Raw genomic sequence first — 13,834 nt, 5'->3', positions numbered from 1 at the left:
AGGTTTTAAGGATCTGTATTTGATGCTTATGGGTCTTCCATGTTTCCTTGGACTATCTATACACTAGTGAGCTAAACAGAGCATGAACTGGAGTGCTGTTTAATTTTTAACCCAGTTCTGGCAGACTTCTGGCCTGCACAGTAGGCACACTGTGGGGGATTGCTAAAGTCAGGAGTTATTTCCAGTAGGTAGTATGGACAAGGCCACTCAGTTTCAGAAGCACAGACGGTTTAGATTGCAGTCAACCTGGCTTGCACACCAACAGACGTAAAAAAGAGGGGAGACAGACAAAGGAAGAAGAAAAAGACAATAATTTTCATTGTGCTTTTTCAGTAACATGCAATTTGTATGGGATACTATGTTTGAGACTTCCAAACTTTTTGGAACTTCCAAAAATTTGTCAAGTTACTTCTTTCATAGGTGACACTTAAAAGTGAATGCATTTTTAAAGAAGGGTTTGAGGAGAATTTTTGTGAGGTGCTCAGGAAGTGTGGGAATGCTGTGTGATGACTTACAGAAGGGATGAGATGCTGTTCAAAGAGAAATTCTCACTGAGACCAGTTCACAAAGTGGACCTGTATTGGCTTTTACTCTGCTGGTACGACAGATGTCATCATGGATGCATGCAGAGGTTAGAAAAATACTGGCATTTGCCAAATACGAAAGAATGATGCCTTTAGGAGGAGAAATATTCCATTTCCTTAGACATTTTCTCATGACCTCTGATAGAGACTGGGCCAAATGCATTGCTTATTTAACTGCAGTTCATTTAATTGATTCAAACAGGGTTGCAATCAAGAATCCATGTGGTCCTTCATAAATGATTGTAATAAGGTACATTAATAAAACCAGGAAATGAGGATCTTGATATTCTGGTTGCCTGAAATAACGCTTTCAGTGTGACTAGGCTGGAAAATATTATGTTCAGTCAGTACCCAGTTTGGGTTGACAGAAGATGGTGAGTAATAAAGATAAACTCTGCTGGCTATGGAGCCAAACTCAAGTTCAAAAGAACATTTAAGAATGTGCTTAAATGCATTGCTGAATTAGGGTGGGTCTACTTAGGTAATTAAAATAAGCACACTCCTTTGTGCTTTCCTGAAGCCGGGCCTTGCCCAGGAACATTTTGCTGAATCTCAGTGTTTAATACAACTAAAAGTGAGTATTATTTGGAATCTCAAAACTATAAAAGCTGGCAAAACTAACAGATGCCAGTAGACCCCGATTTTTGTCTACAAAGTGTGTGGTGATTGTTAAAGGTCAAACAGTTGACCTAAAATGTAGACATTTTTTAGAAACCCTTTAATATTTAAGCTGGAAAATACTATGCCATAAAAGATGTAAAGAGAATTATCAAATAAAGAGGCTCTTCCTGCATTATCACTTCTGCTTAAAATCTGTGGTAATACAAATTTATCAGCACATCAAAAATGTTGTCGAGGTTTTCTCAGTATGTTTTTGTAGTGGAGGGGAATGATATATATAACTTCTGTTTGCTTCCAGGGTAGTGCTGCATTAATGACGCTTAGGTTACCCCAGCGCGAGCTGCAGCGGGTGCTTAGCAGAGCGCAGTGCAGTTACTAGCTCAGTTGCTGCAAACAGTTCAAATGTAGCGTGCTCTGCTCCGAGGCTGAGGTTTGGCACACCTAATCAGCAGCACTGCTCAAACCGCTGCTACGCTGCTTCTCTTTCTAAATCTGGCTTGTTTAAAGCCAAGCCAGGTACCTCTACTGCCTTGCACAGTGCACCTATGCCCTGGCAGCTGCCTGAGTGCAGCTGAAATAGCTTCCCTGAACGGGCTTTGAGACAGGCCCTGAGATACTTATCTGACCTATTGCATTGTTCTTACACGAGTACCACAAATACTGCTGATACGGTGTAATCTACAGAGGAACAATGAGCACTGCGATAAGTTTGGCTTTGTTCTTTCCTCAGCCATCCGGTATGACGGAGTTAATGTGTTTGGCTACACAGTCTGGTCCCTCCTGGATGGCTTTGAATGGCACAGGGGATACAGCATTCGACGTGGATTGTTTTATGTTGATTTTCAAAGCCACGACAAGAAGTTGATGCCCAAATCTTCTGTCTTGTTCTATCAAAAGCTGATAGAAAAAAATGGATTCCCACCTTTGCCTGAAAACCAGCCCATAAAAGGGATTTTCCCCTGTGGCTTTGCTTGGGGAATTGTTGACAACTACATTCAGGTGAGTCTGCTGATAAAGCTGACAGGCTGTCCTGCCAGATCAGTGCACAAGTTCATATTGATAAATTTGCTGGATAGAGTGTCTTTGCCAATATATATTACCACAGTGCTGCAAGGAGATGGGTACAGGGCTTTTGTGCCAAACACTGCGTCGTTCAGTCTTCACTAGACTTTTTTGCATGTGACCAGGGATATCCGGTCAGATTGAGATACAATAAATAACATTTTGGAAAAACATATGGAAATTGAAAGGGGTCTGATGCTCATCTTCCCTGGATGTGTTATGTGATCAGTTACTGGAAGCCAGTCCTTTTTGAATGGAAGTTGATTGGATCTGCTAGAGTATAGTTCCAAATGTCCTAATTTATGAAATACTACTGCTCTTTCATGTCTGTAATTTTAATGGTAATATATTTGTCTGCTGTGATAATATATGCTTTAGAAAACTTCCTGAAAGCTCTTAAAACTCCAGTGGTGTGTTTCTACATCTTATACGTATATATCCTGGTACTGTTGTTAGAGGCCTTTTGTGTAAAAAAAAAGTAAACAATATTAGATGTAGATGAAATTTTTGTATTCCTCCTTTGTGTAGTACTGTGTCTGACAGAGGCCTTCAGTGCACCTAGCTAGATCATGGATCCCGTTCATAGCTCTCAGTCTTTATTTCAATTAAATCCAGTACTTTGGGAGAATCTTTCAAATTTTAAGACTTATAGCATGAGTAAAAATTGTAGCTTAGTTGCGGTCTCTTTAACAGTTTGGCTGTAATTCTTATATACTGTTTTGGCTTGCAGGGCTTCTCTAACCACAGTAAAGAGGTGTAGTTAAATTCAACTCTGAGGCTGGATCCAAGAACAGAAATTTTAATTTAGATTTTCCACAAAGACGTAATCTTTCTTAAGGCTAGCGTATAGGGGGCTTCTTTGTTTTTTCTCACTCCAAAAGTAAGATCTGACTTTGTTCTCTTAAAAATACTGCAACCTCCTTATCTGGTACACCAATTTCCAAGAAAATTCAACAGTCATTTTCCTCCTAGCTCCCAGATAGATTAGGGATTGGAAATGGAATTGCCGCCTTTGGCATCGATAACAGCTATAAAGTTGTGGCGTCAGTCAACCCAAGACAGTTTAAAAATCCCTCCCATAACCAAAACCTTCAAAGCTGAATATTTTCATTTCAAAAGGCCGTTCAAATATTTTGTGCTGTGAGGCTCAGGTACTATGATTTGTAGATGCATCACAGTGGAAAAACTCTTTTGACAGCATTCCCACAGTATTAGTGGAAATACATGCTTTAGTAATCTACAAGGAACAATTCTCCAGAAAAGCAATTTCCTTCAGACATGCTGTTTTTTATTACTTTTTCTCTAAGCACAGTACTGACCTCTCCGGAGAAAATAGCAACTGATTTTCAGCAGTTTCTTTATACAGTCCGCAGAACTTCAGCTACAAGTTGAACACTGGTTGTAGGCTGACACCTGCTTTTCAAACAGAGGGCAGGACAAGGAAATCTGAACTCAGGGGGAAACCATGCACCAAAGGGAAAAAAAAAAAAGGAAAAAAGAACAAATAAACACACTAGTATCTTGTAGTTTGGATCTTTCTTCTAAGAGTTATTCTAGAGTGTGAATGAGGAGATTTTACACTGTGCATCATTTTAAGTAATTCACTTTTTCATTTTCTAGTCTTTATTGTGTTTGTGATATTCATTAAAAAGTGAAAGTAGAATTCTGTGGGACCCTGAGAAGCATATCCTCTTCTGTGTCCAGTATGTCATACAGGCAATTCTGACATCTGAAGCCCTAATGACTTAAGGGAAATGCATATATTGTTAGGGTGACATATAGTGGGTTTACTTGGAGGCCCGAAAAAAAATTGATTCAGACATCAACAGCCTGCTGAAGTAGCTTGGAAATGAGTTCGGTATGAGTTAAATAAAAAAAGACATCGTTAGCAAGAAGGAAAAATTTTGCTTGTCAGCTGAATTCATGCTAAAAATCAAGTACAGAGCATTATTCATCTTTCAGCATAGTCAGGAAAAGAACACAGAAATGATGTTGCATTCATTATTTCTTTTACTGCGTCCAGGGAGTGGTTTTGAAACAGAAGCTACTGGGTAATTTACAACAGACGGTCTCTCCGTAGGCCCTTCGGTGTAGCTTCTTAATCTTGAAAGAAAAACATTTTAAAAATTACTGTAGTCTTTGCTGAAGATCTGCTTCTCTGGAGATCTGTTGCAGGCTTAGTGCCTTATCCCTGAGCAATCGCTTGTTCCCCATACTGACTGGTGCAGTCTGGAGAAGACATAAACATGGTGACCATTAGCATAAGCTTGTTTGGAAAGTAGGATGAGATTTGGTACTTTTCTGGTGTCACGTGTAAACAGAAGATTAATTCATTCATATGACCCAGAGATGTTACCGTATCAGAGATGCGAGAGAGGTGCTAAATGCAATATTTTGACCTATAATATTTTTCCACTGTGTTGTGCCTGATGGTTATGATGTTCCAACCTACCTAGAACAAACAGCTTGAATCTGGTATGTTTCTTATTCTACCTAGGTAGACACAACACCCGCCCAATTTCTTGACTCTAATGTTTATGTGTGGGATGTTCACCAGACGAAGAAGCTTATTAAAGTGGATGGAGTTTTCACCTCGAAACGCAAGCGTCACTGTGTTGACTTTGCTGCTATCAGGCTTCAGATCTCTCTTCTGCAGGAAATGCATGTCACACACTTCCATTTTTCACTGAAATGGTCTTTAATCCTTCCTTTAGGTAATCTTTCTCTGATCAACCACACGCTTGTACATTATTATCAATGTTTTGCTAGTGAACTTCTCAGAGTTAACATAACTCCTGTTGTTGCTTTATGGCAACCTATGACCGAGAACCAAGAGCTTCCAGTTTCCCTTGCCAAATACGGAGCTTGGGAAAACCCAGAAACTGTTCAGGCTTTTGTTGAGTATGCCAAATTCTGCTTTACAAGTCTTGGGGACCATGTCAAATTTTGGATCACAATGAATGAACCGCCAGTGAAAAACTTGACATACACTGCAGGGCACAACCTTTTGAAAGCCCATGCAAAAGCATGGCATCTTTATGACAAAGAATTCAGGAGATCTCAGAAGGGTAAGATATCCATAGCTCTGCAAGCCGACTGGGTAGAACCAGCTTGTCCCTTTTCCAGGAATGACCAACAAGTTGCTGACAGAATTTTAGAGTTCGACATTGGCTGGCTTGCAGAGCCCATCTTTGGAAATGGTGACTACCCACAAGTGATGAGAGCATGGCTTCACCAAAGAAATAGTGTTGACCTGTATAATTTCCACTTGCCTTATTTCTCAGAAGACGAAAAGAAGTTAATCCAGGGCTCATTTGATTTTTTTGCCTTGAGTCACTACACTACTACCCTTGTGGGCTGGGAGAAAGAAGATGCACTAAAATATGACCACTATCTTGAAGTTCAAATGATCAATGACATCACATGGCTGCACTCCCCCAGCAGAGCTGCAGTAGTGCCCTGGGGACTGCGTAAATTGCTCAAGTGGGTTAAAGCAAAGTATGGCGATGTCCCAATTTATGTTATGGCTAATGGAATTGATGATGACCAGAATATGGTGCATGATAAGCTCAGAGTGTATTACATACAGAATTACATCAATGAAGCTTTAAAAGGTAAGGAACCATAGACGGTTTATATGTCACGAATCTCAGTATTAGTATACCCTGTGTGATACAGTATGTTTAACTTAAAAAAAAAGAAATCCTGTGTAGAATATTCCATAAATGAGATGTTAGTACAGCATAACAGATAGTTTTTCCTTTGATTTACGATTGATTGGTATTACTAAACATGAGAAAGACTGACCTTGCACATATTCTGCATAAGACAGCAGAATTTTTTTGTGGATTCAAGAAATTTAAGTAGATATGTGAATAGCTCCACAATTATTTAGTCAGATTTTCTTATTGCACATCTACTGTTGTTTTTCTTTGTTGCTTCTCTCCGCTGATGTGCCTCAGGGCTGGGTCTGAGTTCTGTTCCTCAGCTGTCTCTGTATCTTATCCAACAGTGATCTTATCCAACAGTGATCTTCATAATAGTTCAGCTATCTATCTCATTATGCCATTTCCTGGACTTTTTCCTGCTATTCAGAACCCAAACCAGTTTTTTTCTCTGTCTCAGAGATTCATAAATTATAAGGCAAAAAGGAGGCATTTTGAGTCATACAACACACGCTGTTTTTTAAGAAAAGCGTAAGACCCCAATGAGATAATTTTTACTGATGAAGAGTCTTCTACATCTCACTGTAAGCTGTTGCAGTGGCCAGTTATTTACTGTTTTTTTATATAAGTGTGTGTATAGATACATATAAATTTTAATTCTAGTATTAATTTCTTTAGCTTCAGCTTTAAGCCATTTTGTTCTGCATTTCCATGTATTTTACCTGTATAGATATTCACAGACAGAAAACAAGCTCTTATTTATCTCTTTGGTAAATAGCACAGACAAAGCTCTTTGTGTCCCTTACTATAAAACACGATGTAGAACCTTTCAGTTATTAAACTTTTCCCCTTTGCCAGAATTCTTGAGAGGGATAAAGCCAGACCTGGACATACTGTTCCTACCGCAGCCACACCTACATCTCAGGCAGGTATAGCATAACCTTGTACTCCTCTTTCCTACGTCTAAGCAGCCAATTAGCCCTTTTGGCCTAATTGGTTACGCACACTCTGTGGTTATCTACTGAGATTTCAAACTCGGTTACGGATTCCTGCCACCCAGGCATAACTCCCTTTGCCTAAGTATTGTTGTCTGCTTGTTCTTTGACATCCTCACATTTGGTCACGTCCAAGTGCCAGTTGCCGCCTTGTGCAAAGCTTACTACACTAGCTAAATTGTGTCCCTAATCTTTGTGTTATTTGCAGACTTCGTGAGAAATAGTTTTACTTTCCTTTCAGTTTTACTTTTCACTGATACACTTAAGATCATTAAATATCTTAGTGCTAAAAGCCAATCTCCATGATCGCAGTAGAAACACACTTTCTGTGACACTTACCAGCAATTCCATTTATAGACTTACCAGTTCTGTTTGAGACCAGCTGAAGTCTGTTAATTATGCGCTCCCCTTGACCTTGTAACATTCTGTTTCTTGATCCAAATGCCATATAATACAAAGTCAGTTGCCTTGTGAAGTTCTAAGTATATTACATCAAACATCGTTACTTTTATTGATCTGCTGATCTCATAAAAAAAGATGTCAGGTTAGTTTGACAAGATTTATTTTTCATAAAGGTAAGCTGATTGGCATTAATCATATATATGTCCTGTAATTCTTATTTATCAAGCCTTATATAATCTATGCCACTCTTTTGCTAGGTAGTGAAGGATGGCTGGCAGTTCCATAATTTGGTAGGTCATCCTGTCCACTCTGTTAAGTATGGGCTTTAACTTCCTCCTCTGTAATTTCCACCTCTTTCAGGATTTACTGAACATCAATATTAAATGTCCAAGAGTTCCTTCTCCAGCATTTTGAAGCACTGGGTGCATGTTTTCTGCATCTGTAGTTAAAAATCGTATCTTGGCTATATTGGGGCTTATGGTTTAAATCTGGGTTTTCTGTATTGCTTCTCTCCTTCCTGCCACTTTAGACCGTACAAGTTCTTGGCACTTCTGTTTTCAAAGCATCTATGGATACGGGCTTTTCTCCCAGTTCCTCTTAGCCAGAACAGCTGCACATCCCCCTGTTTTTACAGAACTTTGTAATTCGTACTGATCAGTTCGTACCAGTATCCCCCAATCACTTCCTTCTCCCCTCTTCAGTCCAGCCTGGAAATAGCTCCTATGTTTTTCAACTTAAGTATCACTTGTAAGCCATATTTTCCTCCCTTTCCACCTTCTTGTCATGGATGAATATGTCCCTGCTAACTAGCCATAATACTTGCCCTAAATCTCATTCTCCCACTTTTGGCATCATACACTCCTCCGTAGTCTTTGGTCTGTCAGTAATACCAGCTTTTTCATTCTATTCTTCCCCCGCTCTGGAACTGTGCTTTTGTCCATCTTGTCCTTACACAGGGAGCAACCCTCTTAACTTTGGCATCATGACTGACTCGGGTTTCTCTAAAACTTGCATTTTTTCTGCAAGACCCTGTGACTAACACATGAATTACAAATCTTGTGTCCTTACCTCAGTGTCACACTGGAGAGGAATAAGAGGGGCTTTGGCATGTGCGTGTTCCTGCCTTAAAGTTTCTGTTCTGCCTTCTTTCCAGCTGGTTTCAGGGAACTGCGTGGGGCAGCATTTGTGTGTGTAATGTTGCTCACCTGCGTTGTTCCAGGGGGGCCAACAGGTTTGTGCGGATAAATGATTCCAGAATACAGTACAGGACCCTTTGAGCTGAGGCTATATTTTTAAGTACTTCGTACACTGTTAAAGTACATCTTTGCCAATTGAAAACAAAAGAACAGCATTAACCATTTATGTAACACCATTACATCCACATGCAGTTTTACAAACACAAACAGATTATCCTGAGTAGCAGCTCTGTAAAAGGGCAGGTAAATATTATTCATTTTACCAATGAAAGGTAGGTTAGAGGTGCTAAATGTCTTGCATATGGCTGCAAAAAGAATTATTTCCAGAGGCATATGAAAATTCAGCAATTGTTAGCTTTCAGCCCTGTGTTCATCTACTAGAAGATGTTGCTTTAATTTGTTAAAAACAGTGATTTTTGAGAGATAAATATTACAGTTTGCATTTACTACTGTGGATTGATTGGTTTTGTCAAGTGGGAATGACGGCTCAAAGTTAATACTCCAGCTGCTGGACCTCTTCCCGTCGCCAAGTTAGCAGTATGGGTTGTGGACATGTTCTCAGTAAAGACTAATACAGGTCATCGTGGATGAGAAACTCAGGTCATTAACAAGAGAAGACTATGATCTGCATAACCTTTCCACTTGCACTGGGAATATCCCAGTACCTTAGCATGGGCGTGCCTTTTCCTGATGTTACCGTGCCTTTGCCTGGTGAGAAGTGCAGCCTGATGTGCTCCGTTCCTTGGCCATCCCCATCAGGAGGTGCTCTGCAAGGAAGAAAGAGCAATCAGACAAACAGGTTGAAGAAATCCAGGTGCAGGAAAACCAAAAGCTGTGTTCTTTCATGCATAAAAGAGTGCACTATCTTTTCATGATAGGCTGCATGCTGATCATTAAACGCAGTCATGCACTCACAGCTGTGTTTACCAAGCACAAGGAAATAAATCGCAGGGTACTCGCAGATCACACTGTCTGGCAGTGGCTGACAGATTCTTACTTTTTATGGCAACACAACCTTACCTTATTTTTGGGAAGAGAAGTGCAGATGTCGGTTTAACATCCCCCTGCCTCTGCTTTAGGTAGTGCCGTATGGTACTGCCCTTGAATGCCAAAGTGACATTTACTCGTTTCTTCAACTCTTTTTTTCTTTCGCAGCTTACACCTTGGATAACGTTAACCTGCAAGGATATTTTGTCTATTCTTTTAATGACAAGACTGCTCCTAAATATGGTCTCTACAGTTACATTGCAAATCGATACGAACCAAAGCCTTCTATGAAACATTTCAGAGAAATAATCGACAATAATGGTTTTCCTGGTCCTGAAACTCCTGAGCTGATCTGCCCCGAAGAGATTGCCTCGTGTCCTGAATGCCACTTCTTCCGAACCAGAAAATCATCATTAGCCTTTATCTCTTTCATATTTGTTGCTTTTATTGTTACTATATTCTTCATTACTTACTACTCCAAGAGGGTCGAAAGAAGGTATAAATAGAGCTGCCTCTTTGAATACATCACTCACTGCCCTTTCTCTTGCATCCCCTTGGGAAATCTGAGATAAGAGAGCACAAGGTTGTGATTTTTTTCAGCACGAGGAAGGCATTTACATTGCCTGATACTGCAGGACATTGACACCGAGAAGAGGTTGCTAGCATATGGCTTCCAGAAATCATCTTCTCTGGTTTAGTACATTTGGTTTATGACTAGTCCTTAATTCCTGTGGTTGGAGTTATCTGACAACTTTCCCTGGGACTATTTGATGAACAGATGCTTTCCTCTCCTTGGTTTTCCCTCGCTGAGTTGGACAGGTATAAGCATGTTTTGAAGACGTGGAATGATGGCAGACCCTGAACGTCAAATTCTCCAAGAGAAGACTGGGAAGAAACAAAATGGTTTACTTTTCCAAATTAGGATTTAGTGCTGATGTTGCGAGATCAGAGCCAATGCCTGACTGGAGCAGGGAACGTGACTGAGCAGAGATGAAGGAGGATTGCACAAAGAAGCGCCGGGGGCAAGGACACCTCCTTTCCTCAAGCAGATGCAGCTGGAAGAACAGGGGCACACGAATCTGTGCTGCTGGGAGCTCTCGGTAAATCACTTACCTACTACTCAGGTTGCTGATGGCTGCATCTGACTTCAGGATGTCCTTGGGGAACTTCAGCTGAACTGTGTCTTTCTCAGTGGGGAAAGCAGCAGGGTATGTCCAGGGGCTGCAGGGGTCATGCCGTCTGATGGGAAGAGATGGAAGGGCGAAAGCGCTTCTTTTTGATTTGCTCAGTAAAAAAGCAGAGAGCAGGAACTGGGATGTCATTGATGTCTCAGTTGTCAGAAAACTGCGTGCCTGACCCTGTGCCCTGTACCCATGGGCACAGCAGGGCTGGGGCACCCCGTTGCACACAGCTGGCACTCTGCTGCTGCCCGGCTGCTTACCTGCTGGAAACTTGTGGTAATTTAGTAAGATGGTCTTTGCATGCCATTTGTGTTGAGTGTGGAGAGTTTAAATCCCAGCATTTTGGTGTAATAATCCAGCACTTTATTGCTGCTTTTGCCAAGGTCTGAGATCTTGGAGCTGGTGCTCTGAGCCTCTTCCAGGTTGGCTGGAGGGTCTCCTTTGAGCAACTGGCTCTGGCCCTGGCAGCGTTTCATCCCAAGGTATTATTGAACATCTGCAGGCCTCTCATTTTTCTCTCAGCAAGATAAATTAGCAAAATATTAGCAACATTGTTTATTAGCAGAAATAGAGAGTGGGAAAAACTCCTACGTTATTTTGCCTGCATTGTGAATCACCACATTAGGAGTGTCCTCAGTATAAAGCAGTGAGGTCATTTTTCTCTGCTCTCTAGGCCTGCATTGCCTTCAGCTGTAATTGTGTTTTTATTGCTATGTGAATAATGTCAGTCACTGGTAAGAATATTTTAAAGGAAATGTGCTCTGTATTAATTAAGAATTACTTATCTACTAAAGCTGATTATACTGTATTAAATGTGATGTTTATCTACTAGATGACTAGTAGATGACTAAATGACCTCCCAGGGTTCCTTTCAACCTGAATATGATTCTGTGATTCTGTACTGTAATTTAAAACTCATATATGAAATAAGATTTTCATTTGTAACTTAAGATTATATTTTTTCTTAAATAATCTATAGAAATAGAAAAGAATTAGTATCTTATCATAATGATTAATATATTTGTCCTCTAGTTCCAGTCTTAAAATGGTGTCTCTTTGCACTAATGTATATTTTAGTATTGCGATGAGGTGAAATATTCAGGGTAAGTGATGAAATATTAAAATATATATGTAAAAATTATTTATAACCTGATAGGACTTGCTGAAGAAGAGCAAATTTTAAACTGCTGTATATTTATGCATTGGTGCCTGACGCAGCATGGATTACAAAGACACAGCTCTCCCTAAATGTATAAAATGCCAAATGGCTTTCTCCATGGCATGGCAATCAATGAATCACCTTGCAATACGTTACTCCGGTAGTCAGATGCCTTCACAGTATATAACAAAAAGTGACATTCATTAATAAAAACTGTATCCGGGTCATGTGTAACTTGTATGTTGTGTATGTACGTTATAATTATTTTGCTGCTGGTAAAACAAAAAGAGTGTGGAGCTGATCTTTCTGCGAGGCCGAGCGTACATGCCTCCCCTGGGTTTGAGGGGGTTCAGGGGGCCTGGGCAGGGCGAGTCCAGAGGAGCATGGGTGCTGTGCTGGTGGCACCAGCCCCAGCTGACACCTCACTCACCACTGACCACACAGCCAGTTGCTGCCGTGGGCTATTTAATGGCCCAGTCAAAACGCAACGTGTGAAACAGCAGTCCGAGCATGGAGGAGAGACTGCAGGCTCTTCCCGTAGAGGCTGGGTGATATGTAACCACCGACAGGCAGATGGCACCAGCTGGATATCTAATTTGTAGGTAAATTGGGATTTGTTGCTATGAAGCTGTACAATCGTATCCACTCATGGTGCTGTGGCCCATAGGAATAACGCAGCCTTTGGCGCTCTTTCCTTCAGAAGAGGTTTTAAATACTGTTGCAGAGCAGTGACCGGCTCGAGCCGGGCACAGCAGTTGCCAAAGTCTTCTTCTAAGCTGTCTGCCTGCGGCGCTGCCTGTGCGCAGCGATGTGTGGCTCTCGGCAATGAAGTGTTTAATGATGGGCCAGGGAAAATACAGGCTGGTCTGATGGAGATAATGGCATGGTTTTGCCTCAGGAATCTGCTTCATTTTGTGTAATCAAGGGCCAGCACGAGCTTCTTGTCAATCTTCTTGACAAAAAATCACCCTCCACTAACAACAAAAAAGCCCTTGAATAGGCAAAGATTAGGTACCTGTCCAAGGAGAACTGCGGTTTGCTCATGCCAACTGATGCGGTAGTCACCTCCTGCGATCAGGCTGTGGGCCGTGGGGCACTTCCTCCCCTCAATACCCACGTGTGAGCGATGATCTGGCGCTTCTCCATCACCATCTGTGCATCCAGAGCAGAAATGCCGGCAGTAGTAAGGACTTTGAGCAGAGGGGACTCCATACTCGGACTGCAAAGACAGCTCGGGGGAGGATGGTATTTTATTTTCTGAAGAGCAACTGGAGTCAGCATGTGATGGATGTTAACATGCAGTATCTTATGTAGACTAGTTTCTTAATTTTTAAGCATGTTTCTAGAATGAGATGTTGCCAGTTTGCTCGATGCTCCAGATTAGATGTGTTATAAAATAAAAAATATATTTTTATTCAAAATATTTTTGTGACGTGAGTGCAGAGCTTCTGTTTCATTTCTTGAAAAGATTGTGCAGCATGACTTGGAAAGGATGTCTTTGCCAAGTGAAAGAATGAATGTTATATTGTTTTTATAACAATCTCAGAAGTGAAATAAAGATACTGTAGGTAACAAATTGTAACATGATCCTACCGTTTAATCTGTCCAATTTCTCTGTTTGCAAGATGAAGTACAGAGTACCTTTGGAGAGGCTGTTACGATAACTCTGCAAGGAGTTGGCGTTGCTGTTTGATTTTCCAGTGCCACATAAGTAACTGTAACTTTTGTTGGAGATTGCTGGGACCTGCATCTAAACAGAGGTTTTTCCAACAGATCTGGGGCTTTGGAGAGGTTTTGGTTCTTTGATTTTTTTGTTGGGGTTTTTTTGGGGGGTTGTTTTTTTAAAAGCCTGTGGAAGTAACCATGCCAATATAAGAGTGTTTTGCTGCAATAGCTTATTCCAAAGTAACACTGCAGTAAATTTGACAGCTCTTCTATTCCCGTAGAGTTACTCACAGGCTTGAAGGATTTTGTCAGCACAG

General features: G+C 40.9%; 1 protein-coding gene across 1 annotated transcript in view; it reads left to right on the top strand.

Annotated features, from left to right (window-relative positions):
- KL (klotho) overlaps positions 1-13,413 on the top strand; it is a 52,393-nt gene extending 38,980 nt beyond the window's left edge. The window contains exons 3-5 of the mRNA XM_075742024.1: positions 1,936-2,204; positions 4,765-5,881; positions 9,681-13,413. Of these exons, the coding sequence (XP_075598139.1) occupies positions 1,936-2,204; positions 4,765-5,881; positions 9,681-10,018 (1,724 nt within the window). The 3' untranslated portion in view covers positions 10,019-13,413. The remainder of the gene's footprint in view (positions 1-1,935; positions 2,205-4,764; positions 5,882-9,680) is intronic.
- The last annotated feature ends 421 nt before the right edge of the window (positions 13,414-13,834 follow it).

The sequence above is a fragment of the Balearica regulorum genome, chromosome 1 (genome assembly GCF_011004875.1).
Source record: "Balearica regulorum gibbericeps isolate bBalReg1 chromosome 1, bBalReg1.pri, whole genome shotgun sequence".
NCBI lineage: Eukaryota > Metazoa > Chordata > Aves > Gruiformes > Gruidae > Balearica > Balearica regulorum.
Note: the sequence above shows the minus strand (reverse complement) of the source record. Positions and strands in the feature narration are given on the sequence as shown.